The sequence below is a fragment of the Nyctibius grandis genome, chromosome 26 (assembly GCF_013368605.1).
Source record: "Nyctibius grandis isolate bNycGra1 chromosome 26, bNycGra1.pri, whole genome shotgun sequence".
Lineage (NCBI taxonomy): Eukaryota > Metazoa > Chordata > Aves > Nyctibiiformes > Nyctibiidae > Nyctibius > Nyctibius grandis.
Window position 1 is genome coordinate 6,782,992 of NC_090683.1, and position 27,847 is coordinate 6,810,838.

Genomic DNA, 27,847 nt, shown 5'->3' on the forward strand with positions numbered 1-27,847 from the left:
GGGGGGGGCGCGGTTGGCACAGGCGCAGCGCCCGGGGCCCCCCGTCCCCTCAGCCTGGGCCGCCGCCCCCGGGGGAGCGGGGACGTGACCGGGGCGAGGGCCCCCGCGCTCCCCGGGGAGCAGGGAGGGCACGAAGCACCCAGCAGGGGGGTTATTTCAACATGTACTATACATCATGATACAGCTCCCTAACCCTTGTATAATGCTCTATCAATTAGAGACAATTACTTTCCTCCTTTTTTTTTTTCTCTAATTTGCTAAATTTCATCTTGATACACACTGAAACATGACCGGTTAAGGCTGCATTTCCCCCCCCCCCCCCCCTTCTCTTAAAGCAATCAGCACACACACACTCTGAGAGAAGTAACTGCTCCGAGGTTATTTTCTTAACTCACTCATTCCCAGCTTGTCACACAGCCCCTTAGACATACTTTGGGACCAACTTTTAGAAGCCAGAAGCAGAAAAAGAATAAATGAGTAGTGTATCATTTATTTGAGTTAGGTTACAATACACAGACAAGTAGGATGCTGAAGTTATTACTGAGATTATTTTTGCATCTGCAGATAAGGAGTGACATTCCATATACCAGCAATCTAATAGTAAATGAGAAGTTGTTTGCATAAATACAGACACTGGAATAGATGTAGTTTCACAGTTTTAAACAGCAGTATGTTACAACTTTACACTTTAAATTACTACACCAGCATTTGAGTAACATTGATTATACAGCAGCAGTGGTCCCACTATTCAGGATACAATCAGACTGAAGAGGAGAACACAGTAAACAAATTGAAAAACAACCAACAACAAAACAAGCCCAAGTCACGGCTTATGGGAATGATGGGAATGACATTCCCCTCTGTCAGGAAAACTTACAGCTTGTTACCAGACTAATGAATCTTCTGTGATTAGACTGGGCCTATGAGCTAAACTCTCCTCCCAAAACCCTGAAAATCTGTTATGGAAACAAAATGAAACGAGTAGAAAAAAATAAAAGGGTGAGAGACAGTATTAAATACAGCAGGTAACATATGGAATATCACAAGTTTTGGTTTTTATTAGAGTAAGTTTCTATTATAAAACAGTTGCTTTGCACAGTTTGACCAGGCAGCTCACTGTCTATGTACCAATGGCCTTTATACATCAAAGTCCCATTTGTGGCTGTCATCTGTGCAGGCTTGTCTTCTTGAAGTGACATTCTGAGGCAATACTGCAGGTTCTCACATAGTCATGTGCTCTGGTAAAACATAGGATATGTCATCCCACGGGTGGCGGTACAGACCTTGCTTCAATCTCTTCTGATCCAGGTAGTGGCCTAAAACAGAAGTGGTTCATGTTACAACATTTCTGCTCCTCCTCCTAGTCTTACTTTGCCTTGAAAGAACTTTAATTTCTGGATTCCTACAACTAGCACTTTAGACTGAGTCCCTAGAGGTTCCCATGTCTCGTGTTCATGGCAGCAGGGCATCCCCTAGTAGGAGGGAAGGGGCAGAAAGATGGCAAACTTACCAATGAATCCCATACTCCTGCCTAGTACAAAGATGCCATTAAGAGCTCCTATATCAATATATTCATCTGCTTCTTCCCTGCAAGAGAAAAGAAATTAAATAGTTCCTCATAGTGATCTATTTAAGGAATCAATCTTAGAAAGGCTACAAGTCTGCTCTAGGGGCAGTAGCAGCACTGAATTCACGTGAAAGCTTCCTTCCCCCAAGTCCAGGCTACATTCCCTTCACAATGTCCTTCTGAAAGCCTGGCCCCCACGAGCTGGCAGTATGGCTCCCATCATTTCTATAGGACCATGACCTAAGAGAAACAGCCCACTACCTACTTACCGTGTGAAAGAGCCACAATTCCTGAGCACGTCAACAAAGGCAACACCAATAAAGCCATCTACATTCAGGATAAGATTTGGTTTCTGCAGAACATGAAAACACACCCCAACAAAGATGTTAACAGTGGCAAATGATGTTCACCTGGCAACTTCCATCCTCCAGGGTAATTTGAGGGTTGCCCATAAGTGTGGGCACACAAGCCTAGTCATAGAGAAGGCCATCCAGCAACTTGAGCAAGAGCCATGCTTAGTGCAAATGATGGAAAGCCAGCCCCGAAGAGCGGGCCTGCATTTGGTTCAAACCACAGAGGTTACCTGCCACAGCCCATCATGTGTGCTAGCTCTGCTCCTGACCTAAAGCATACAGCAGTTCCAGATATACCAAGGACAGCACAGATAATTGGTTTTGGTTGGTTCAGCATTTTCCCAGTGTCCAACAAATGTCTTCAGCATTACCAAACCATAGTTGTACTTGGCCCAAAGTCTACCGCAGAAAAACAAAACCCCAGCAACAATTTATGAAGCATTGCAATTAAAATACAGTATTGACCCCATGTCACTTGTCCCCCTGTTAGAAGAAGTGCTCAAGAGGAGATAAATACTAGCGCATTTCACCTTGGAAGTTGTAATTTTTTCCACTTCAAGTGCATAGTCCAACAGCGGGGTGGCAGGGAAGTGCTGCTTCACATAGTCTTTGAGAATCTGAACTCTCATGTCTGGATTATTTATCTGCAAGTTAAGAACACATTACAGTCACTGACACGGCCTCTTACACAGTACTTGCCATAAGCATTACTATTTGTAGGTTTAGGATTTACAAGTCCTTAGAATGTGGTCAATAGCTGCCTCTGAAAGTTGCTGATTCTCTTCCCTTGATTTTCTTCCTCTCCCCCACCCCTCTAAAAGACCAAACCAACCTCCAGTTTGTACTAATGGAGCTTTCTTACCGATTTGACTCTGTGTCCAATACCCATGATCAGTTTCCCTTCTTTCTTCATCTTATTCACAAACTCCATAGGGATAATCCCACTGTCGAAGGCTTTGCTGAACATTTTAGCTGCAGCATCCAGTGCTCCACCAAACCGGTCACCCTGGGTGAAACACACAAAGGGAATTAGAGCAAAGGACTCCACAGTTAGGGCACAAAACCAGCACAAGATTATCTTCCCCATCCACCCTGCCTATCAATGTGGCATTCATGAAACTGAAGTCAGACAGGCACCTGGGATAAAGCACTGTTTATAACTCAACACAAGTGTCAACATGTAGCCAACACATCTCCGCTAGAGACAGTGATGGGGAGAATCTAATCTAACGTCTGTTTTATTCACATTTTTGCTTGTCAGGGTTGGAAGAGACTAGGCAACCATATAGAGACAATGCCTCTACAAAATATTTAGAGGCTCAAACGAGAGAGAGACATCAAAATAGTCTGGCTTACTAGAAAAATGGAGTAGGTTTTAAACCTAGAGCATCGGCTATTAGAGTTGAATCCAACAGAAATTCAAGTGTAAGTGAACAGACACACCTGTCCATGGCTCTGCAGCCAATCTAAATCTTAAACTAACAGTAATAAAACCTAGACAGAGTAATGAGGAGCAAAGCTAAATCTTCCGGATATTAAGTACTTACAATAGTGAGAAGGCCTGAGGTGAGACTTGAGACAAGATCTTTTCCAGCTCTTGCACAGACAATGGTGTTGTGGGCTCCAGATACAGCAGGCCCATGGTCTGCTGTTACCATCAAACACATCTCAATGAACTGGCAGGCATACTTTGGCAACCTGAGCAAGGAAGAGACCAAAGTCATTTATTGTAAAGCAAACTGAATACCAAGACACTTGGTATTATACTGGACAGCGACTTGTGGTTTAGGTGTGTGTGTGAAAGAAGTAGAATATGGAAGGGGAGCTGTACGGTCACAAGAGCCATCAGTGCACCCTAATATCTTTCTCCAAGATCAGATTTTCAGGCAGTTCCCACCTAACTTCCCCAGGAGCTGTTCAGCTCAGAGCCGAGGGTCAGCTTTGTAGGCCGTTTGCACACACTCAGCAGACTGATGAGTGAGCTCTGGGGGTCCCTCTGAGGAGGGCCACGAGGCTGCGTTACGGTCCTACTCATCCTGCTCTGCTGAGCCAGAGATTCCAGCTAGTGCCAAGAGTGCCTCTCATGAAAGTGATCACATGAAGGCAACAGACTTCTTCCATTCAGAAGGTTCCCTGGTTAGACTGGTTAGCAAATGTTTGCAAACTCCTCTGTCCCCCGTCTCTCCAGAGTCGAGGTGACAATTATAATAAGCAAGTAGTCAGAGAGTGAAACAGACCTAGAATAGAGAAATTTCCTCAGTGCCCCACAAAACTTGTGGAAAACTTCATCCCAAGACTAAAACATACTGTATGAAGCCTTGAAATGCTGGTGTGGTGTCAGGAGGGGACATAGAGATGGCATTTCCAATGAATCTACATTCACAAAGGAATCCTGGAGTTACTTTGGTGCTTAAAAGTCTATTAATAAACAAGCAAAACTTCAAGCCAAATACTTTGAGAGCTTTCACGAAAAGTTTCCTCACCTCCTTTGAAACCAGAGCAGGCCCAGAACCCCTCCAATTCCCATCTCTTCTTTGAAGACCTCAGTGATTGGCATCCCAGCATAAATCAGTTCCTGACCTCTCTCGTCACAGATGCTTGTCATAAAGGAGGCTGGTTTGCGGATCAGACCCAGCTCCTGAAATCGCAGCATAAAGGTGGGGTTTTGAACATTCCACATTAGAAACATGGGGCAGTGGGAGGCAGAGTGGTCAAACAACAATGCCTTAAGCTTGCCCTCAGAGCAGCTTCCACAGCCTAGAACCAGTGAGCTCACAGATAACACTAAAAAGGGCGAGATAAAGCCCCAAGGCAACACCATTGTCACCATAAGCATCCGGAATCACAGCAGACACCCTGTCTGGTTTCTAAGGAACCAAACCGCAGGTAAAACAGCACAGCTCACCCTTGCCCAGGAGTAATCCATTGGCACAGTTGGAGGAGGCACTTCCTCAGCTGGTTCAATCACTCTTTTGGCCACAAGATCCTGGTAGACAGACCTAGAGAGAGAATCCATGTATTAACTTAAGTCCTTTTAAGAGATACAAGTGAGGTGGTCTTAGGCTAGAACTTAAAAACCCAGAATGGAAGCTGTTGCTTTTCTTAAGCAGGAATAATATTCCTTTATCATGCTAGAATCAGCGCCCTGACAGTTTCTGTCTCCTGCTGAAGGTGCCCCGTTAATGTGACTTACTGAATGACCTCTCCCAGCTCATCAAAACTCCGGGGAACAAACACACCAGCTTCCTTCAAGGCTTGATTCTTTGCAACAGCAGTTTCAGAAGCCTGGTTGGCACAAGCTCCTGCGTGGCCAAACTGCACCTACAAACAGGAGAGACAGCAGTGAGGAATACAAGTTGTTTACTTTCAGAGAATAAAACAGAATAAAGAACTAACTAGGAAACTGGCGACAGAGGAATACCCATGACTGCACATCTGCCTTCTTGTTTGGGCTAACAGAACTCTTGGTGGCACCTGCAGTCAGTACAGCAATAGGCAGGGCATTTCGTGATCTGGAATCACTCCAGGTTCTTCCATTTGACATCCTGCCTCCCTAAATTCCCCCACTCTCCAGAGCTGCTTAACATGCACTTTCCCATCCCCACCCCAGAAGCAGGCAGCTATCAGAACCTGGTGTGTTCCCTGGGGTCTTTGGGTTCCCTTTACAAGTGTGCAGAATCCCTTGGGTATCTCCAGTGGCAGACCACAGAAGCACAAAAAGCTTTTACCATTTATATTTATTAACTTCTGCATGTTAAGTTGCTACTGGCAATTATGGAAGGTTTAGACACAGTGAGAGAAGTTGGCTTTTTTCTTCCTGTTGTGGATATATACTTATTTCATGCATTTGCCCCCATTTTTGCACATACCTCTGAAGAGAACATGGTGGCACAAGTACCAATACACCAGCACACCACTGGCTTGGTGATACGACCTTCTTTAATACCCCTGCAGATCTTGTACTCTTCTGTGCCCCCAATCTGCAGAAATAGAGGTGAGCTGGTTCAAAACTTTGCACTTCTGTAGAAACCAGCTCCTAGCTGCACATAGAAGCATTACTTGGATTTTTTTTTCCCCTCCTTTTTCATCGAATAACAGCTGAAGTCTCAGGACAAAGCCTCCTTATTTGATTTTTTTAAAAATTTTTTTAAAGTAGGGGAGACTATGCTTGTCTGTGGAATACATTCAATTTCTTTTGATTAAAGAAGCATGACATAAAAATTCAGACACTCAAGAACAGTATGAATAGTTGCCACTTATGTGTAGCTGTTATTTAGTGTCCTTGCAGCCAAGTCACATGCTCCCAAAACAAAACACTTGGGTATTTCTCAGACAGGAGTGATCTGGTCTCACTCACCTCTCCGAGCACTACAATCATTTTCACTCCTGGAGTATCCTCATAACGCAAGACATGATCCATAAAAGTTGAACCAGGATATCTGGGTAAAATACAGGGAAAATGGTAGAAGTTAAGTTTGTTTCATAAACTTTTCTGAAAGAAGAAAAATTAACAGCCAACCTGCCCTTCTTCCTCCAAATAACTAACAATTCTTCTGTTGACTGACTTAAACCCCAGTGTCTTTGTTGAGATGCAGACTCATACCTGTCCCCTCCAATGGCCACCCCTTCATAGACCCCATCAGTGGTTCGGGAAATGATGTTGTTGAGCTCATTGGACATTCCTCCAGATCGCGACACATAAGCCACACTGCCAGGACGGTACAGTTTGGATGCTAAGATATTATCCAGCATGCCTCCTGTGTTGCCTATTTTAAAGCAACCTGGTTTGATCCCACCAACCTACAAGAAGATTAGAGAAATATGTAAAGCCCTTTAAAGTATACATGGAACTTGGGAACATTTCTGTAAGACAGCCTTGTCAGTATTTATACAAACAACGGAAGATAGTCAAGTGACCTTAGAATGAAAAACTAACATGCACTTTATATGACTAAAGACAAAACAGACTGTAGGATATACTTTATCCTTCAGAGAATGCAGCTCTGAAGGTTAAGATAGATGGACAAGAGGAGAAAAAGGTCACCCCCAGTCCTTACAGTTGCAGGCCCAATGATCGTGACTCCTTTTTTATCAGCTGTCTTGATCAGTTTGCGTGTCAGGACCTCTGGAATGCCCTCGGCAATAATGGCGATGGTGCGGATCTGTGTCAAGATAAAGAAAACCATTAGTAGCCCCAGTGTGGCCACTCTAGGGCAGGACAGAGCAGGCAAACAGCTGCTCCCAGGCCACGATCAGCTTCTGCTCACAGGTCACGCTGTGCACTCTCACACAGGGTCTGCAGTCTGCTGGGATCTTCACAGCAGTCTCAACACACTGGTCAGAGAATCGTTTTTCTCCCCCTCGCACAGAGAGGCAGCACTGTATTTTAACCAACCCAAAGTCATCACACCTAACAAAGAGGTGCCAAGTTCCCCTCACACAAATTGCAAGTCCAGCATTAGAATTTGCTCTGCAACTCCAGTATCCTCTTAGTGTCTCCAAGGAGACAGAACTGAGGTATTTATCTGCTAAGCTGGAAGACCAAGCCAATTTACTCATGCCATCATGGTAAGAAACCCTGGTACCCTGCTGACAAGACCTTCCTTCTTTTCTTGGGCTTCTTCTAGAGCCCTCACTCACCTGTGGATAATTCATGGTTTCAACAGTGCTGTCATAAGCAGAGCGCAGAGATGCGAAGTTGATGAGAACGTCCACCTCTGGGTGCTTCCTCATGGCATCTGACATGTTCTTGTAGACTGGGATCAGGATTTCTTTGTGGCCCCAATAGAACTTCTGCCTGTGGTCACCACTGTAGAGGAGAAGATGAAAGAGCCCTGACTCTTAAGGCTACTGGAAAGACAAAGGGATACAGTGCATGCAGATAGAGGAGTTTACAAACCCCACTCCTCAGACACCAAGACTGACTGTGAGACTCACTAGCAAGTGAGCGTACATGGGGAGGGACCATACTAACAGCAGAAGGTTCTTCAGAGTATAGAACAGAGCAGCATATGGAAGGAGACGGGCTAATGGGGACAGAGGCATCCAGCAAGATGAATAAGCTCTCCCACAGTGAAGTTACCAGAGCCTCAATTCTACTCCAAGCTGGAAGACAGAATGAGGCACAGAAAGAATAATGAATGAGATGCATGCAAAGCTGCATTACTGGGCTGGAACAAATACCAGACTGGGGGAACAGGAAACCTGTATCTGTGGTGAACAGCTCGGACAGCAGTGTGAGCTTTCCAATTCTGCTACAGTGAGACTCTGCCCCCCTTGCCACACACACAGTGAAGGGGCAGCACCTGGGGAAGCTTCACTGTAGGTGTTGTTGTTTATGTACAGTAGATGCTCCGACTGGAGCTTCACTGAAGCCAGTACTGTTCAATCGTTTACGAGCCTAGAGGTATTGGCCATGTTCCATACTGGTACTTTTGTAACAGAACATTCCAGGTTCTGCCAGCCTGGCTTCCTCCAGAAGGTCAAGCAGAATCAGATAATTAAAGGCAGCCTTCAACTTTTAATCCCTAGTGCTTTTTCTTCATTAAACAACTGCGATACTGCAAGGGGTTGCCACTCATCTATAGATGTGACTATGCCTGTACTCAGTTTTAGTACCCCGAGATTTGCACTTGCTGAGAAGGTACCACAGAGCTGCAATTATCATCAGAGCTGCAGACGAACAGCACAGGGTACTTAATTGTCAAGAGGAAAAATCCCCTGCAGGACAGAGGCTGATCAGACATCAGCTATCCTAGGTGTCCAAATACCACAGAAACAAAACAAACCTCCTACCTTTGTACGTGCTCCCAGCTCACTCAGCAGCAGGCCAGCCAGCCGCTCCTTTCCTTCTCTCTACTTGCCCTGTTTGACAGGGAGACCCCCCCTACTCATGAGGTACAATAACAAAACAGCTTATGCACATCTGCGCTCCGGAGGCTCCTCCCGAGGGCAATCTGAAATACCTAATAGCCTCTCTCACCCCCATTAGCTGTTAAAGCAAGCCCACCTAGTCATGCCTGCCTTACTCGCTGAGTAAAGGAACAGAATTTGGACTCCCTTTGAAAGACCGTGAAGTGAGACTTAGATTATGTGGCTAACATTAACCTGTTTCAACAGAGCAGCCCGAAATCAATGGTTGAGGGAAATAGGAAGCAGTCTGCAAAGCCAACCTGATGGTGGAAGGGAGCACAGAGAAGGCGTTAAAGCAGAGATAGAGACTAAGGCACAGCTACACTAAAGAACAGCAGAGACTGGAAGAGGGGGGAGCTAACAGCAGGATTTGAGGGAAGCAGTGAGGAAAAATAATTCAGCCAACACAGGCAACTTACGTGAAGGGATAAACCATGGCAGCTACTGAAGGTTCATCCCGGGAGCAAATATAATCAAAGTCCAGCATTCCTTGCACGGCCCGTGTCTGCATCCCCCAAATGATAGCTTTGGTGTGACGGCTGAACAGGGTTGTAGCTTTACCTGCTTGGAGAGAGAGGGGGGGAAAAAAAACCCCAAAACATACTCAAAATGTGCAAGGCAAAAGCTGCAACTTTGCCAATGTCTGCTGAAAGTCTCCCAGATGAGCATATTCCCCTCCCTCCAAACTGAACCCAACAGGTGAACTGCAGGATGTAGTAGCCACCCTGTCCAAACTAAGGAATAAACTGTAGATGAAGCAGCATCCCCCTTCCCAGGATTCTGAACACAAGAGCCAGGTTTTGGGTTTCACAAAATGGGCAAGTGCCTAATCACAGGGGGGAGGTGGGGTAGGAGAGGAGAGAGAAGTGAAAACTGCCTCTTCCTCTTCTCACAGGGGCCATTCGTGTTCCTCCCAGATGGTTTTATTCAGTAAAGCTGAAGAGGAAGGGAACTTTGCATTTTATTTATTTATTTGCGTGTGGCCTACAGGCTGGGAGCACCACAGGAGGTCTGCCCCCTGTGTTTGTCAGGGCACCACAGTAGGATGATAGAGGAAAAAAAAAAAGCAAAGCAGGAAATGGAGGGGACAAAGAAAGCAAAGGAGCTCTACACACTCAGCTTCTGTTTCAGGATTTTTGGTGATCAGAATCCAACATAAACCTGGTTGCTCCAAGAATTTATATATGGCCCAAAACTTGGCTTTGGGGGACAGAGTCACAGGAAAGGCAACAGTTCAGCTAGTGAGGATGGACTGTTTGCTTGAAGTATATTTACACCACTTGTCACAGCAAAACATCGAGTTCCTCCCTTTGACTTCAGGCAGAGTTCATTTTAAAACTCTTAAGAGCTCAGAGCTGAGATGCCAACTCAGTCTATGGCCAATTTCTTTTTGGCTTTGATTCAAAGGCAAACAGCATTAGGGATTAAACAGGATCCTGTTCTGGCTTTAACAAGGAATCAGTCACTGCTCTCCAGCCCTACATGTTCCCAGTTTGGATAACTTGGGAATATGTAGGGCTGAACTGACATATAACTTGGTATTAGGAAACTGCCTACCCTGAAAAATTCCATTTATCTTGCAGACACCTGCAAGGAGGTAATATTAGTATTCATAGAAACAGGCAAATGCAGGCCCAGGAAGGTGATGCTATTTGTCTGAAACCACACAAGGAAGAATCTGAGAATTCCCCTTCTACTGTCCCTCCTCTTAGGATAGGGGAGATGGCTTGAAACTCTACTTTGACCCTGATTCAGCAGTTTATTCTCATCCAGACAGAGCTCAAGAGTGCCTAAAGTCCCCATAACTTCATTGAGCACAAGCTTTAATGGTTTGCTGAACTGATACGGCAACAAGAACATTTAGTTCGTTCAGTGACTTCTCTGTGCCCTTCAAGGCTCATAAGCACAGCGCCTGCACTGTTTTGTTTCCCTTCAAAAGAAAATGCCAGTTATTAGACATGGTTAGCAACTCCTTTTGGAAAGCAAAGGGAACAGAGCTTTTCACCATATGCCTAGGTCTATTTTTCTCCGTAATGACTGGGGGTGGGGGAAGAAAAATTAAAGTTTGAGACCTGTCCCTCTCACCCTCAGAAAGTTTTTGTGCAATGGAGTATGTGATCTGCACTTGAGAAGAGATATGAGAAGTTCATATGGTGGTAGCTAAATATGCTGGGCAGGAGTGAAGGGAAAGACCAGACAACACTGCAAACTTTTGGAGAGTAAAAACAGCAACAAAACCAAGAACTAAAAAAAGTCAGCTGCCAGCGAGGCCAGGCACATTCAGCTAGTCACACGTGTCCTACCTGAACCAGGTCTTGAAGCTGGGATTGAATCTGTTAAAGAGAGAATCACTCATGCAACAATATGACAGAGTTGGCTGTGTCACCCCAAGAGCAGGGCACCTGCGGCGGGGTGCTGCAGCTCCCCTCCTCCCCACAGCACTCAGGCCTTTTGGGTTTTGCTTTTGTTAAAAAACAAGTGCACTGGAGCACTCTCCACTGTTCCTCCTCTCCAGATATCCGGACATCAAATTTTCCATTTTGCCATCTAGGAACTTTTTGCTTATCCCAGCACAAACACCCTTCGGGTTCAGGCGGCAGTCCCTTGCATCGCAAGCTCCATCGCTCACATATTTTCAATGTCTTTTTGAAGCACTGCTGATGCAAAATTCTGTGCACAATGATTAAGGGAGCAGTAGTGGGTTTTGTGATGTGTTTCACCAGAATCTATCTGAATCTTGCTGTCACCATGTCACGCTGTCGTGAACGAGGCCCGTATCTCCTCACATTCAAGGGAGGAGGGATCAGGGTATTACCACGTTCTCTCCCTGCCCAATTCTGCTGGTTTATCCCCATACAACATGCTCTTACCCAATAAGGCTTCCAACAAACACGAGCAAAAAGCTGCCAAAGCTCTTGCATATTACCATGCTAAAGAAGCTTCCTATGAACTTCAGTCAAAAAAAAAAAAAAAACAAAAATGGAAAAACAATTCAAAACCAACAAAACACACCACACAGTAACCTTCAGCCCTGAATGTGTGAGGAGTATGTCAACTCCTATTGAACTGCCTGACTGTAGAGCCTTCATCCCAGAAGCTGAAGCATGTACCAAGAAGGACTTTCTGAATACCTAAACCATTCCAGCAGCATCCCATGGGAACCCCCCCCAGGTACCTGACTGGAAAGCAGGCCTCAGTTCAGCAACCACAGCACAGATACTCACATAAGGGGACACGGGAAAGCTGGAGCTCTCAAACCGTGCTGTTCCCTTCAAAGGAACATCCCAGATCAAGGCAACTCTGACTTACCTTGTGTATGAGCTAATAGCACAAGTGACAACATTCTAAAAGCACTTAACTTCAAAACAAAGATAGACAAGTACCACAAAACTGCTCCCCTTTATATCCAGAAGCAGCATTAGTCTAGTCCTCATTCTCTCTTCTGGAGCAGAAGAGAACTGCTAGCAATCATTTCCAGTGCTGGACTTACCAAGAGGTGCTGCTGGTTTTGCCTTCTTGGCGGGAGCAATATCATCTGGTTTGGACTCTGAGAAGGAAGCTGTTCTGCTTGGTGCTGGAGTCTGAAAGATTCAGAAGCCAAGTCAGTAAGGGACAGCGTGCCAGAAAAGGCCTGGAGCATGCAGGAGGAGATGGCCGCTTTGGCTATGCTAGTCTAAAAAGAAAACCAAAGAAAGTTAATTTTAAGATAGGACCATTTCAGTCAAGCAAGGGAAAACTCCTAAATGACCAAATTCCCAGTAAATGCAGGAGCCACATTGTTGGTTTTGAGAGGTCACATTTTCTGCACAAGCGAGGTGGACATTGGGAGGGCCCCTCCTGACAAACCCCACAGGCAGAGTCACTTTAGTTTTCCCAGAGCTTTGTACAAATACAACGGTGGCCAAGATCCGTTTCTGACCTGTTCAGACAGGGGAAGCTCCTTCAGGAGGCTCCGCACAAGCATTCCCCTTCCCCGAGGGGAAGGAACTCACCGAAGGGCTGCCGCTGGCGTTGAGGAGGAAGTTGGCGGTGTGGGCTGCAGCAGGCGGTTGGTTGGGGATGGGCCGATGGCCAAGCGCCATGCCCACGATGGCAGTCATGTGAGTCTCCGTGCCAAAGACGTGGATGGGGATCCCAGTGGTCTTCCCTGTGTATGCACACAAGAACAGTCAGCCTTGGGGGGGAAAGGAACAAGATGAGCTGCTGCTGAAGCGAAGCATTTAACCTTGAAAAGGCTCAGCAGAGGGCAGGTGGAAGAAACAAGATGCAAGAACAAAACTTAAGGAAATGGTTGGTCCTTACCAACTTCTCCCATGACACGTAATCCTTCCTGGTAGTTCGGGCCTCCTCTTCGCACAAAGATCCTCACCTCGTGCTCCTTCAGAGGGCCTTGGTAATCCTTAATGGCTCTCACGATGCCCTAAAAGAAACATACAGGCCAGGTGAGCTGGGCAGCCCGCTGTTCGCCCTGTCCCGTCAGCTCAGGAACTCCTGGAAGAGATGCCCAGTCAGCCTCAGCCCAACACTGAACTGGGGAGAATGCTTGGGGTTGATGACTGTTTGCTGATACTTCTGAAGAGTTACTTACTTTAAAAGTGGCCGCTACATTGGTGAAGTTAGCAATGCTGCCTCCAATGATCAGGATTTTACCTGAGGGAAGAAACACGCATAAATAAAACTGTTTTAAGAACACGGTGTACTGTAAGATCATGAAGCAGTGTAGGACAAAGTGAAACAATGCTGCAGTTCAGAGTAGCCAATAGTTTGTACTAAGTTGTGTTTAGCAGAGCCTGGAAGATAAGAGCTTTGTATCAAGCAAGAATTTTTCTGATAAGAATCTCTTGAGCAACATTTGCTCTTTCCTACACGGAAAACCACAAGTCCCGTCTCTGAAGCGAGAGCTGACAGAAATCCATCACTATTTCACTCGGAAGGCAGCAGTACATTAAAAGCTCTGCCAGGGAGGTCTAACCATACTAACAGCCCAGAACTGTTCAGTTTTGTCCCCACATGCAGCTTCACAGCTTTGAAATGGCAGCGACTCACTTACCTTCAGGGTGCTTCTCCCGTGTCATGAGGGAGAGAATAGTCTTGGCATAGTCATAGGTCTGTTGCTCACTTGGGGCTCCTGAGTATTCCCCATAGTTAGCCAGTTCGTTCACACCCCCCAAGTCACAAATGGTGTCACTGTAAAAACAAACAAAAAAAGTTATTTAAGAGATTAGTTATAATTTGAGTCAGTACTAAGGTCTTAATAAAGCATTCCAAATTCCTGGGAAAGTGGAGCTTGTAACAGAGAGATCATGCTGTCTGCTGAAAAAAAAAAGCTGCTCTCCTCTCAGTGCCAGTCATGATTAATCTTGTTATACTTCCTAGATGGGATGGGAACTCAGGGACTAACACAGCAATGATATTACCATGAACAGCTTTCAGCCAGATTGTTTCTTTCCAAGTCAAAAAGAAACCATATCTCAACCTCCCAGAATTAAATTATCATCTCTAGGGGACACTATGTTCCACATCTTGGAAAGAAATCTGCACAGCCCCTTCACTCTGAATAGGTCCCAAGCAGTCATGGCATGGGAAAGATCGCTTTAGAAGTCTCTCTTCCAAAGGCTGCATCATTTTCCTCCAGCACCGTAAATCCACCTCCCTCTCCAGAAACCTGGTTCCTGTTACCTGTAAACCACAGAGGCACCACCACCAGCCACCATGGTCCAGATCCTGCCTTTGGGGTTGAGAATAGTAAGTTTCAAGCTGGCTCCACTCTTTGCATCCAGATCAGCAATGTAGGCTTCCTGCAGGCAGAGAAGCACACAATTTAAACTTCCTTCTGCATGCTCCTTTGCCAAACCAGAGGGTCCATTGTGCTGGGCCCCTTTGGACACACAGAGCTCCCACATCTCCCCTCAGCTGCAACTGAGGGGAAAGCAGAATGACAAACACCATTTTTGTAAGGGACAGATCCAGCTTCATCTTTCAGGGGCCAGGACTGATCTGTGTTAGTTCTCCAAGACAAGAACACTTTGCACCTGAAAACCTCTGGCAATGCAGGTGACCTGGGAAGCTCCCAGGTTTCATGGTTCCGCATACGACAGTCAGAGAATCAAATGCATCTGAACTGAGAAGTCTTGTTCTGACCTTGTCTGCAGACTGAGACCAGAGGAAATTTAAAAATCAACACACCCATGGCTAAACTCTCTGCAGCCAAGAATGTAATCACCGAGAGAGCTGTAATTTGGCTCAGCACAGTGCTCCTGTATCACAGCGTGCTTGCCTGTTGAGAAGCACTTCATTGGGAGTTCATTAACATTCTCAGCAAAGACACTGCCGTAATAACCCTCACAGTGACCTGCAGAGGGATGATTCAGAGACAAAAAAACTGAACTAATCCTTTTAAGAGCAAACTGAGTTAAGTGTTGGCATCCAGCAAGCTACATGGAGAGAAACAGCTAAATGGATTTCCTGGACATGTTACAAAAACCTTCCCCAACTGAAGCATAATTGTAATTAAAATGAAAAAGTCAGGACAGAAATCCTTTCGGGAGAGCAGAACAGTCACCTGAAATAAGTAACAGAACAATGAAGGAGAGAACTCTACTTCCAACAGGTTTTGAAGCTGCAGAGAGGCTACGTACGAAGCGGTGTTTGGGCACCCAGCAGTACAAACGCGGGCATTCCGCGAGGGGACAGGCATTCCTAACCTCAGAACAAACACTTCACCTGCAGGCCTCTTCTTGGTCATCACTTTCCAGGAAGACACGTGTATTAACACCTTAACTTTTTATTTTGAAGTTTGAGAGAGGGTAATTATTTTCTGACAGGGCAGCAATGCAGGCAAGAGCCATGTGAGGAAGACTGTACCAGTACAGAGCTTTGGCATATGCTGAGTGAAGTTAAACATAAGCCTCCATTTAAAAAAGTCAATTCTGAATTAAAGGAAAGAACTGAAACACCACCCAAGCAAAGATGGAAAGCAATTGCAGTTCAGAGTGCAATTATGAGAAGTCCTAGTACTACAGCAACCCGTACACACGTCTGCACAAGCTCTCATCATGGATAGCAATGCCAAGGTGCTTGAAACACAGCAACAAAACCCACACGAGAGGAAAACCTCGAGGACATACAAGCAATGAGGAATTAATCTTGTAGTCCACAATAGAGGGACTTGGGCCAGAGTGGGTTGTTACTTGCCTCTGGGTAAGCTTCCCTGCCAAAGGGAGGGGGGAACTCCACATCCCCCCATTTCACTTTGCAGATGTAGTCAGCAGTCGCATCAATCTTTGCGGCCAAATCAAGGATGTAGACACCAGCACTAGTCACCACTGCATCGAAAACAACACCAGAATTAGCTCGGTTTTGTACAAAGACATGTCACAGATTTACTCATAAAATTTGATGCCATGCAGAGATCATTACAAAAGCCAGGTCACCTTTGTTTCCCTTCCTCCACATTGGTCAGTTAGTTGCATTTACCAAACCCATAAGAATTAACTAGTGACCTGGTCATGGCCAGGCCCTGGCTCAGGTGCTGGTTTGTTCTGATCCAACAGAGCAATTTTTACATTCTTCAGTTCTGACTTCACATGCCTTTGAACGGAATTTCTCATTTCCACCAGGAAATTGGGTAACAGAACACCTGCAAGGAGCCCTCATTTTGGGTTCATTCAACTAATAGCTCCAAGACACATCACAGCCACTTTGGGACTTCTTTTGCCACCTAGTATTGTTGCCAACTACACAAACCAGAGAAGGATAAAGTACACATTTCAATATTTCAGAACAGAAAGTCCCACTCCCAAAAACATCTGTTACCTAATGGATTGATCTCAAGGTATGTGAAATAGAGATCTTCATAAAGGTTGAACAGGCCACAGATGAAGCTAGCCAAGATGCTGTAAAAAAATTTCATACAAATTCATTAAAGCAGCCAAATATAAAGCACAGTCTGCTCTGCTTCATTTACATTAGTGACAATCTGCAAATCTACTCTGTAAATTTCTTTCATTCTCATTCATCTTCTCTGGTGGAAGCGTAGGTGATGACTCAAGGAAAGGAAGACCTTGATGACTCATCTTAATTACACTCCACCAAACTCTGCTGAGAACATAGTTGCTCACAACTGCCATGTAGATGCTCACTCTGCTCAATGTCACCGAGAGACAGAAATGCATCACTGTCTCTCACTGTCAGACAGGCATCTTTGTCAGAACTAAGCTTCTGGCTGGGATGGGGAAGAGACTGCAGTACCTATATTAGTGACAGGATTCTGCAGCCTTTCAGTGCTGAACAATGCCATCAGTGCTGACGTTATGTTTGGAAAAATCATGACTCATATTAAGATAACTAGCTATAGGCATCTAATTAAAGGAGATGCAGAAGAAGCTTGGAGATCTACAGATAAGCTTGCAGTAAGCGTAGGAATAGCAAGAGAATACCTTCTTACACCAGGCCAGAGTAAGGGAGAGCACATTTCTGAATTAGCCATCAGATTCACATCTCATCACCATTTCTACTAAATAACAAACTGTTCTATGCTGGCATGAAGGATCAAAACTCAGTACGTGTCTCTAACATCTCAGAGGTCAAGACTCAGCAGACTGAGAAGCGCTCCTGTCAAGTGAAGGCTCAGAGCACTATGAACATCCAGTTTGAGTTTTATGAGAGGCTTGGATAAGGTCAAAGAACTCGTATTTAGGATGCACAGCATATTCTTGAGAGCAGCAAGAGGGCAGGAGAGCAAGCTTTAGGGTGAAACAGAAAGAAGGGACGTTACACTGAAATAAAGGAGAGGAACTTCTGGGTGCCTGGCCATGCCCAGAACTGGGCACCTGTACTTACTCCTTTTTATTTGCTGGTGCGTGTTGCAGGAGATGCTTCTTTACATCCAACTCATTGAGCTTTTCATCCACTGCCACAAGCAACTTCTGAGCTTTGGCATCAACATCTCCCACATCCACACCCCCTTCGTGGTGGAAGAGCACGTAGTCTCCCTCACGGGCAGCGTATATGCACACATAGAACTCTTCCTCCTGCACCACAGACCAGGGCACAAACATTAGCAAGTCACACCCAGAGAAGACCTTGAATAAAATCTCTGTGTCCATGCTAGGGAAGGGGCAACTGAGCACACCGCTGGGCTTTCCAAGGAGCAGCAGCAGCACTGGATATATCTCACATCAACAGTTTGTTATCCACACTCAGGAGTACCAGATTGAGGGAGCAGTGAGCTGCCTTTTCCCAGCCAGCTTGGTCCCTCTCAGGTGATCTGTAACCTCCTCCCAGCAGAGTAACAGCAACAACATGATTATTAACAACCCTTCGCAGGGACTCACACTGCGCCTGCACGCAGCTCTGACCACGTGCATCGATGCTGTCAGCTAACAGCACCCTCCCAAACTTCTGCTTTCTCCACTGTATCAATCCATCTAAGCCACAGGCAAGCCAGAAGAGCTTTAAAAGCACTTTTTAATGTTTTACTTGGTATACTAACCTGCTTGTGAGGGACGAAGGGTTCAATCAGAAAGTTCTTTAGGATTCCCTTAGCATTAGCAATCTGCAGGCAGAAAACAAGACAAACACCAATAAACGCTTGTCCCATATCCATATTTATGACAGCATAAGGCAAGCTTCGAGAATTAATCAACACTGCTCTAAAATCAGTTCTTCCCAAGCACCTCTCCACTGTGTCTCCTGGGGAAACCATACTCCTCCCTCTCCAGCACAGCATCAAGCACTCACAGGTCCCAGGAACTGCTGTGTGGGCACTTTCCTGCTATCCAGGCCAAGTCACCTGGCTCAAGGGACGCTCCCACACAGGCCATGGGAGATACCCCCTGCTCCTGAGAGCACTGCTTCAGGAGCAAACATCACTGGTCACAAGTCCTTGGCACAGTCCTTCCTTTAGATGTGGTTGTGGTATTGTGCTAAAGAAGTGACCTCAGCATCCATGGTTTTCCTGGTGGGCAGGCACACAAAATGCAGTTGCCTGCTGTTTCATACTGGCCTTCGGGCAAGCCTCGCTGGCTGGGCTGCACAGCTTGGCACCAGAGAGTGGCAAATCAATCACAGTAGAGCCAAGGCATCAGTTTCCTTGAGACAGAACTCTATCAGCTCCTGAAACACAGCAGCTGGGATGGCAGGCGTTTCTTTATCATTAGCATTGAAGCATCGTTCCCAGGAGAATAAATATTCCCAGCCAGCACCGAGTTAAAATAAGGACTTGAAGTAACAGTCATCAGCCAAAACACACTGGCTGGCTACAATAAGAGGACAATTTTATGACAGCTTTTATACTTGTCTTGTTAAATCTGCCTTGGGTATTAACGTGAAGCAGCTATGCCAACTAGACACCATTCGAGCTATCGACTGCCGACTCCCAAGTGGAAAGGATTTCCAAACTGGTACTAATTCCTGCTCAGCTCCCAGCACACAGGCCCTACCCAGCAGACGGTAACAGGGAACACCGAGCTGTGCTCCCTGTCCAGGTGTGTCCTTTATCAGTGCTCATTTGCCAGCAGCAAGTTCAGTTTCTCACTTACTTTGGCATCAGCAGAACATGCATTTTAAACCACCATAAGCAAGAGAAATACCCGCACACCAGCTCCTATCGTGCAAGTAGGCAGAAAAGACAGAACAAGTGTCTTATGTTTTTGTTGCCAAGGTGGCACTCACCGTGGTTTCTTGGCCCAGGCGCTGTTTGAGCCAAACCTTCACCTGATCCAGAGTGAGGTTAATTCCAACCAGTCCAAGTTTCCCACGTCGCTTTATTAGCTGGTCTGGCTTCACCACTAAACGCTACAACATTGTGCAAGAGGGATTAAAAGAAAGAAGCATTAGAAAGTGATTTTGGTCGAGTGATTCTCTGCAGACAGTGAAACAAAAACTTAATAAATTATGTGCAGCAAATGTCCTTGCAGGATTTCTTTAATCTCCTGGCGAATGCATCTCCTGGTACAACATGCCTGCAGGTTTTTTTTTATGCTGTACTTTAGGAAGAGCTGCCTTATCTCTCCTCAGACATGAATATACATCAGAGACTGAGGTGATGTTTTGGCTTTTTTTTGATGAACTTTGATAACTCTTGCAAAGCAGCACCTGTTAGGACGGGGTATATGTACTGACTCTGTAAAATAAAGCCGTGCTGAAAAGCGCACAGCATCCCATCGGTTTTGCAAACTGTCTTTGTAAGATGCATCATGAAATTAATATTTCTCTGTGTGCAGAGGCTCATAAAGATAAACTAATAAAGACAGGGCAAGCACAGTCAGCTGCTTACAAAGCAAGCTCCTGCTGTCACTATAAATTCTGCATACGAGACTGGCTAGGGCCAAGGGTCCTGCGCATTTTAGTCAACCAATGGTGGCTCTTTATAAGACACCTATGGAAATCTGTTCCAAGGTAACACACTTAACTCTAGCTTGCAAACATATATATATTTTTTTTAATAAGAAACGGGTACTAATCTCCTGTACAGCTGATATGTCCTGAACTTTAGCAACTTACAGTGCAGAGTCAGAACATAACACTTTGCAGCACAGAACACAGATTGTGGTCTTTCTGCTGGACCCTGTAGCCCCTTCTAGCACTGCAGAACTCTGCCTTAAAGGACAGACAGCATCCTTGCTCCCTTCTGGCTTTCTGCAAGTCTTTTTAGAAGCTCTGCTGATATCTTCCAGCAATTCACTCATGCACTTGAGTATGGAACATTTAATTACTTAGTGTAGGGCTTCTATCAGTCACTCAGTAAAGGACTGTGGAACATTCATGTTCTCCCAACCAATGACAATATAATTAACCACTGGAAAGGAGCCAGCTTGGACAACTAATAAAAAGAGCTCTGGATATGTTTTCTCTACAAAGTGTATGGCTATGAAACACAGAGATATAAAAGATCTTGCATAGAAAAAGCAAAACGTGAAGCTCTCCCTGGTATTTTGTTTGGATGCAGAAAACCCAAGCAGTATCCCAACTGACCATGAAAGCCAGCCATGGAGAAAGCACTCCATGATTTCAGAAAGTAAGGGTTGGAGAACAGGGACTGGCATCTCAAGAGACTCCTGCTTTGTCCGAGTTAGCCTTGTTTAACTTCTGTGCGGTTATCAGAAGCTTCTCGTTTGCAGATATCTCTGGTTGTGTATTTCACAGTCCTTAAAGGAACTCTATAATCAGGCCCCCTGGAAGGTGATAGAACAGCCTTGAAGCAAGGCTTGTTTCTTCATCAGTGTTGCAATGAATGTTGCACAGCAGCAGCAGCGACTGGTCCTTCAGGAAAGATCTGGAGCACGGTTCTGCTCACAGCCTGCCACAGCACGACGGGCCGTGCCCAGCCGGGAGCAGCTGGGGTGGGCAGAGGTTTGTCTGGGGCTCGGCCAGGACAGGAAGGCAAGTCGCTCTCCTTACCTCGCTCAGAAGCCAAGGGTGGTCCTGGGTGAGCCGTGCCCAGTCAGTGTCTGGGGTGACTCGGGCATACTTGAATCGGTTCTGGATGGCAGAGGATGTGCAGATATACTTATACAAGAACTCCTTCCCCGTCTGCTCAGAGATGGCTTTGGCTGACATGGCTACCTAGTCTGAATTGGGGGAAAAAAAAAGTAATCAGGAACAGAGTCCAGTTCTCACAGAAAACTCCCAGTCGCCTAGCTCAGTGCAAAACCAAGGCAAAGACAGAGCTGGGGCTGTGTCTCCCCACTATAAGTAAGGCTATAAAACTCGCCTGATAAGCAAGAACTATCCCGTGTTGCTTAAAACTTCTACCCCATTCCAGTGCCCTGAACACTGTTTTGGTCCAGCCTTGCCTGCAGGGAAAGGCGTGATCCTTGCAGCCTGTCCCAGCCTCCACGGTGCCTTTACCAACCCTGCCAGCTCTGGGCATCCCCCACGTCCAGGGCAGCGCCCAGCCAAGGCAGCTGGTCTCAAACTACACCGCACCCCAGGCTTGTTGTTGGGGGATCTACATAACACCGACCATTTCTTCTAGTTCAGTACCAGGGAGTGACAAGGCAACAGGAGAGGAAAACCCTCCCTCCCACTTGTTTCCTTATGACATGCCACATTTCCAGCCTGAGCTTGACTGCAGGCAAACCAGCAATCCCCCATACCTTTTTCTAAAGGGAAAAGAAAACATTGCCAGTATTATCAAAACCAGAACACATTTACATTGTTTTATTTTTGTTTATTTCAGAACCTAGATGTTCTAGGTTCTGAAGCAGCTTCTCACCCTGCAGAATAAGATGCTCAAGACAAAGAAGAAGATTAAGGTAAGACAGTTTGGGTTTTGGTTTTTTTTTTTTTTTTGAGAAAAATCACAAAAAAATAATTCCTAATGTCACGCCCTTCCTGAAAACAGCTTCCTTCTCTTTTAAAGAGTGCTCTAAACTGACATAAGTAGATGATTTCTGGTCTCAAGGCTGTAACTTTTGTTTCTGATATGCAGCAAAGTCATAGGTGTCAAAGATGCATTTATTTTCAGCTGCAGTAAACATTTATTTAAACGAATACTTCACCCCGGTGAACCGTTCTGCATGTGTCAAACATCAGAACAAAGTCCTGTGATCAGCCAGAGGCCAGCAGAAGTTTTGATTTTCCTGGGGGTCAGACTGCTGACAGAAGCTGGAGCAGTGGCTCGCGCTGCATCCTGAGTGACTGGAGGTCACGGCGCTGTGCCCCGAGCACAGCCAGCGCGGCAGCAAACACAAAAGGATGGTTCTGGGAGAGCTGCAAAGCAGAAAGGCACCAGCACAGAAAAGAGCAGCTCAGATTTCCCTCCGAGTATCTGGACAGTGAAGCATTTGAACAGCTCAGTCAGACTAACTGCCTACGCCATCACAAAATAGATGGTCCACTTAAGACCCACAGAGGGAAACAGCTTAAAAATCCCCCAGTTATTTCTTGTGCCACCTTCTGGGTAACAACCATTAGTAACCAACGGGGTTATTCATCCTATAAGCAAGCACACAATATGCCAGGGAATAATTAGGCTTATTGCCAATTGCGATTCTCTGCCCATCTTTGCCCTGCAACACCACACAACTGTAGGAGTGTAAGCTGTGTTGTAATCTGCATTAAAAATTCAAAGATTAGCAGAGCTGCTTTGACTGCTTAATCCTTATTAGCATGGAAGCTGCAAGAGACAGAATGGTTTAACTGCTAGAAACCAACTCGAGTTTGCTGCATCAGACTAACAAGAATCTCGAGTGTGTTTGCAGAACTGGTTTGCATCTGTCCTCTGCTAATTGTGGATCAGTTTCATGGTATCATTCTCAGACAGCTTTTCTCTTAATTATGATGCACTGTCTGTGCATCAGATGAGCACTCACAAATATGCCAGCCTCTCTGACCAAAAGCTTACAGCTTTGTTATACGGTCAGTCAGCCACAGGCTAGCTACAGAGGAAGACCTTCCAAAGCAGAAGTGCTGGTATGTTGGGCTAGTAGTTGGCAGCGCTGTAAGAAAAAAAAAAACACCACCAAAAAAACCAAACCTTCCTCTGCAAGCACGCACAGACATACTCAGTTCCCACAAACACCACTCTGGTACCTTGTCTTCACAGCTGCACACACACGCTACAGTAAGTCATCTGTACTGTAGGGCTGAAAACTTTCCATTATGATTTTTGCTTTAAAGCAGTGCTATTTCTGAGAGCAAATCCAGCTCCCAAGTTACCTGGCAGCTATTTATTTTCCCTGGGAGGAAGCTAGAATACCCTTGCTTTCAAAGCCCTTAGAAATCCATCAGCTGCCTACTCCACAACATGCTAAAGGCCGGTCCCAGAGAAAAAGTGTCACATTTCACGGCACTAGAAGCAGATGGATAAAAGAAAATGGCAAACATATTTCTTAATCTAAAAACCTACGTATTTTCCATTTCTCCAGGGTGACACAGAGCCCCTGAACAATACTGCAGATCTTCAGTCCACATTTACAAATCAGAACAATCAAGCTGATGCTACTTATCCCAATGACTAAGACTGCAGGGAACTGGGCCCAGGACATATCTCAGGTCTTATTAAAACGAGTCCTGTGAAAAAAAAAAAACAAGTCAGTGGAACAACAGTGATATACACGGGATTGCTTAAACCTGAGGGACACAAAATGCAGGGGCATTCCCACAAGCCATGGCACTGGGAAGTTGCCCATCTCTCAAACTTTACTGGCCTTCTTTGTGCCACTACACTCTGCCGCTCCCCTAGTTTCTCTCCCTGTTTCATCGCCTCATTTTTGCAATAACTCTATTGGGGTAAAGAGAGAAAACCTAGAGGATTATTACAATGGCAGTAGATGAAAGATGACAAAATCCTTGTGTCATGGCAAGAGAACAGCAGGAATGAGGCCGTTCTACCCTTATCTGCCCATGGTTCACCGAGACATTTCTTAATCGTTAGCTAGCCTTTAATCATGCCCCTCACTCGGTTCTTCCACCCCTCCAACCCTGCCTTTCTCATGGGATAGACAGCACAAAGCAATTGCTTCAGTCTGCTGAATTGTTAAGCTAAAAGATCAGCAGAAAAAAAAAATCCATAGGGCATCAGCAATTCCCAGCTGTATGTGCTCGTGCAGGTCCCTCATCAACCAGAGACATAACGAGAGCAGACTCCATTAACTGCTCGCCTCTGTTCTGCCAGCGCTGAGCCGGAGCACGGGCTGCAGGACACGGCAGAACCAGAGGAGCAGAGTCCATGCGGTCTCCCAAGAATGAGGCAGGGCAGGACTCTCACCTGTCATGGATAATCTTTTTTCAGTCACGTTTAGCACCTGCAGCACCAACCAGTGCTGATGAGAGCAAGGGATGCACCTCTGAAGAAAAACAGGGGGTGCCGAGAGAAAAACAGTCCCTTTCTCTGTACCAAATACCAGCTACAGGATAACGTTCTCTTCCACTGATTCACTCCCAGACACTGCTCTGTTCATGATTCATTAGGTAAGACAGAACCGCAATTTTCTTATGACTTTAGGCCCCAAATCTTGCCAACGCCACACACGACAGGAGACTCACGTCAGCAGCACAAAATGCCTTTTCCAGTCTGCTCTTAACCTGTATCCCTGGTGCACAAGATTTAGGATGGGGGCAGATAGAATTAACAGTCTCCGACCTACAATGCCCCTCTGGCTGCCCGCGAGGATTTGCTGCTCGTTCTGTACTCTACCTGCATCCTCACAGCCCTTCAGATCCAGTTACTACAAACTGCCTTGCCTTCTCCTTTGAAGGGTCTATGATGGAAGCACGGTTGGTTCCTGGCCAGACTCGCAGAGTGAAGGACAATCTACTGCCACTTTAAAGCATTTTCTGCAGTTTGTGCCATGAACTTTTCAGTTAAAATGCAACAGATCACAGGATCACAGAATAGTTCAGGTTAGAAGGGGCCTCGGGAGGTCACCTAGTCCAACCTCAAGCTCAAGGCAGCTCTGGAGTCAGCCCGCATCACAAGGACCTTTCTTGCATTTGAAGCACGCTGTCCTTTAGTTCTTGAGCAGAAGCAAGGAGCTCTGTGGAACCGATGCCCCACACCCAGCCTTGGTTTGACAAGTGGGTTATTGGTGTAAGAGTAAGTTATTTCTGGAAGTGTCACCAATTTCTGTGCTCGTTTGCTGAGGCTCTAAAACAAACAGCTTCCCTGCAACACAGAGACCTTTACAGCACCATCCACAGCCACTCATTTTAAAAGCGCTGGTTTTCACCCTTCACTAGCAAGTCCAGAGCAAGTAAGAGAAATGGATTAGATCACATTTACAAGGGCTCATGAGCACTTATTCCCTCAAAACGTGATCTGTCAAATATGCCAAAAGAAAAAAATGCTTGGGCAAAGTTTCTTGAGTGTATTGGCAACAGAAAACCAGTGTGATGGTGGCAAGCTAGACAAGGATGGAAGAGCTGGATGTTGTGTTTGCTGTGACACCAGGGACTAGCTGAAGGGAAAACACAATACAATCCCAAGGAAAAAAGATGAGGAAACATGAAGAGAGACTTTAACAACAACCCAGGTAGTCTCCTTGACTCCCAAAGAGATCGGATGATGTGGCGCTACTCAGCACAATATGGTCTGTTTCTAAGGGGAGGAGGAAAAATAAAGACATTGATTTGGTTTATTTGGTGTAACTCCATGAGCTTAACCAGCTTGTGTTCACACAGAACATGGCACTCACGCATGCAATTTACTTAGATCCAGATCAGTACCATACTCCCATCATACCTGAGCGATGCTTTTGTTGGGAGAAAAGGACTCCCTCTCCAGTAAAGATTTCGTGCCCTCTCTCCCGTGAATTATGTCAACAAAACTACACAGCAACCTTCCCCCTCCATCCCAGGTCATTTATTAACACAGTTCAAGATCAGCCAGTATTTTCAGCCCACAGCAGCATGAAAAGTTACGTCAGCTTCTACCTGGCAAACACATATTCTTTCATCAGAGGACAGAGAGAGGGCTCGAGAGGAGGCCCCGCAGCAGTCGCCCAACGTCACGGGTCGATACCTCAACGCTGCGCCTTACGAAACGCCTGGCACCGTTCTGGTGTGATGCAAGCAGGTGCACTCGCTAAGGCAGCGAGCGCCTTGAATGCTCAGCTCTGGAGAAGGTTCCCTGCAGACGTGGAACCTTTGAGAACAAAACAGCAGCCAGAGAGGGGAACGGACTACGAAGTGAGCTAAGTCTGGCTGATGGAGAGCAGCAGACAGGCTCCAAACAGCCCGGTAAGCGCCTGCGGCCAGAAGGGGGGCATTTGGAATCCTGTCTTTAAAGACCATCCTACTCTGCAGCCTTGGGGAAGGTCCTTAGCAAGTTCAGTCCTTAAAGCCTTCCCCACGTCACTTGCAAAGGGGACAGTAGCAGCGTGTGCTGTGGCCTGCGTGGCTGGGCAGGACTCTCAACTGTGGCTGTCCCTCGGATCGGGTCCCACTTCAAGCAGAACTGCTAACGGCAGGAAGAGCACTGCTGGCCGGAGGATGGAGAGCACGCTTCCTGCGCGTTCTTACAGAGGTCTCATACACAGAAAACTCTACAGGGCTTGAATGACAGCGTTAGACAGCAGAGCTGATATTCTGAGCTCCAAACCCATTAAGGAAACAAAACAAATACAGATCTCTACAAACAATATATTCAGGATGCACACAAGTTGTCAGTCTTTAGACGCTATGGCAGACAACAGACACAGCTTAACAGAGAGAGAACATAAGTCCATACAAAAGGAAGAGAATTTCCAAAGCAGCACGACAAACAGCAGGAGTTTGCAGGTAGCAAACAAAAGAGCTGGAAAACAGCCATTTCGCAGCTCCTGAACTGTCAGATCCATCCCCAGGAAGCAAGAGACACCCAGGCTGTTCACCCTGAGATCCCAGTGCGGGGGCTGCTGCCTCCACAGCGACCACAGAGGGATTCCCACTCTGGAAAAGGGGAACACGCCCCGAGCCAAAGGGCTTCCCGGGTGAGCGATGAAGAGAACATGCAAAGCCGGAGCCTGGCTCTGCTGCCGGCCCGCACAAGAGCCCGCTCTCCCAGCCCCTCGCTAAATATTTGGGCTGTGCCCATCACAAACAGCCCGGCCCAAAGCGGCGTCCCGGCCAGGCGGGCCCTCACCGCCCCGGCCGCGGCTGCCTTCAGCCTCCAGCTGACGAGGAAGCCCCAGCCAGGGCCCAGGGCGGCGGTGCGAGGGGGAGAGCGGGGCTCCGGCGCGGCCTTGCCCCGGGACGCCCTCGGCTCTGCTCCCGGCCGCAGACCCGCTACGTGGGGGAGACCACGGCCCCCTCCCGGGGCCGGCTGAGGCCACCGCGCAGCGCTACCGGCCCCGGTTTCCCCCCGCCCCGCCGCGGGGCCCGCGGCCATCACCCCACCCCGGGGCGGCAGATGCGCTGCCCGCCCGCCCCACGGCGGCCACAGCGCCCCGGCCCCCGCCGCCCGCCCCGCCGCCCCCGGCACTCACCCGCGCCCGCCCGGCCGCGCCGCCCCACTGCGCTCCCCGCCCGCCGCCGCCGCCGCCTTTTGTTCGCTGCGGCGCGGCCGGGCCCCCCCGGCCCATCGGGCTAC

At 46.7% G+C, this 27,847-nt stretch overlaps 1 protein-coding gene across 5 annotated transcripts; it reads right to left on the bottom strand.

The window, feature by feature from the left end:
- Positions 1–472: 472 nt before the first annotated feature.
- Positions 473–27,827, bottom strand: ACLY (ATP citrate lyase). 5 transcript variants are annotated; one of them, XM_068418499.1, is made up of 29 exons: positions 27,744–27,827; positions 21,235–21,404; positions 19,507–19,629; positions 18,326–18,388; positions 17,674–17,864; positions 16,648–16,727; positions 16,027–16,157; positions 14,512–14,630; positions 13,883–14,019; positions 13,421–13,482; positions 13,135–13,252; positions 12,825–12,979; positions 12,323–12,413; positions 11,136–11,165; positions 9,252–9,393; positions 7,561–7,729; positions 6,978–7,082; positions 6,524–6,720; positions 6,278–6,359; positions 5,790–5,900; positions 5,114–5,241; positions 4,826–4,919; positions 4,404–4,558; positions 3,468–3,618; positions 2,783–2,926; positions 2,451–2,564; positions 1,837–1,919; positions 1,511–1,587; positions 473–1,316 (listed from the first exon to the last, which is right to left on the bottom strand). In XM_068418499.1, exons 2-29 carry the CDS (start codon positions 21,391–21,393, stop codon positions 1,222–1,224), a joined length of 3,306 nt encoding a protein of 1,101 aa, XP_068274600.1. In that variant the 5' UTR covers positions 21,394–21,404; positions 27,744–27,827; the 3' UTR covers positions 473–1,221. The 5 variants fall into 5 exon arrangements, with proteins under 5 accessions (XP_068274600.1, XP_068274599.1, XP_068274602.1 ...); XM_068418498.1 differs by having other exon boundaries at positions 9,252–9,396; XM_068418501.1 differs by lacking the exon at positions 11,136–11,165.
- Positions 27,828–27,847: the final 20 nt, after the last annotated feature.

Excerpts from the sequence above, each read along its gene's own strand:
- ACLY (XM_068418498.1), bottom strand. The coding sequence starts at position 21,393 with ATGTCAGCCAAAGCCATCTCTGAGCAGACGGGGAAGGAGTTCTTGTAT. Across the intron at positions 6,721-6,977 it reads CGATCATTGGGCCTGCAACT|GTTGGTGGGATCAAACCAGG; the intron begins GTAAGGACTGGG and ends ATCTTCTTGTAG. Across the intron at positions 1,588-1,836 it reads AATTGTGGCTCTTTCACACG|GGAAGAAGCAGATGAATATA; the intron begins GTAAGTAGGTAG and ends TTTCTCTTGCAG.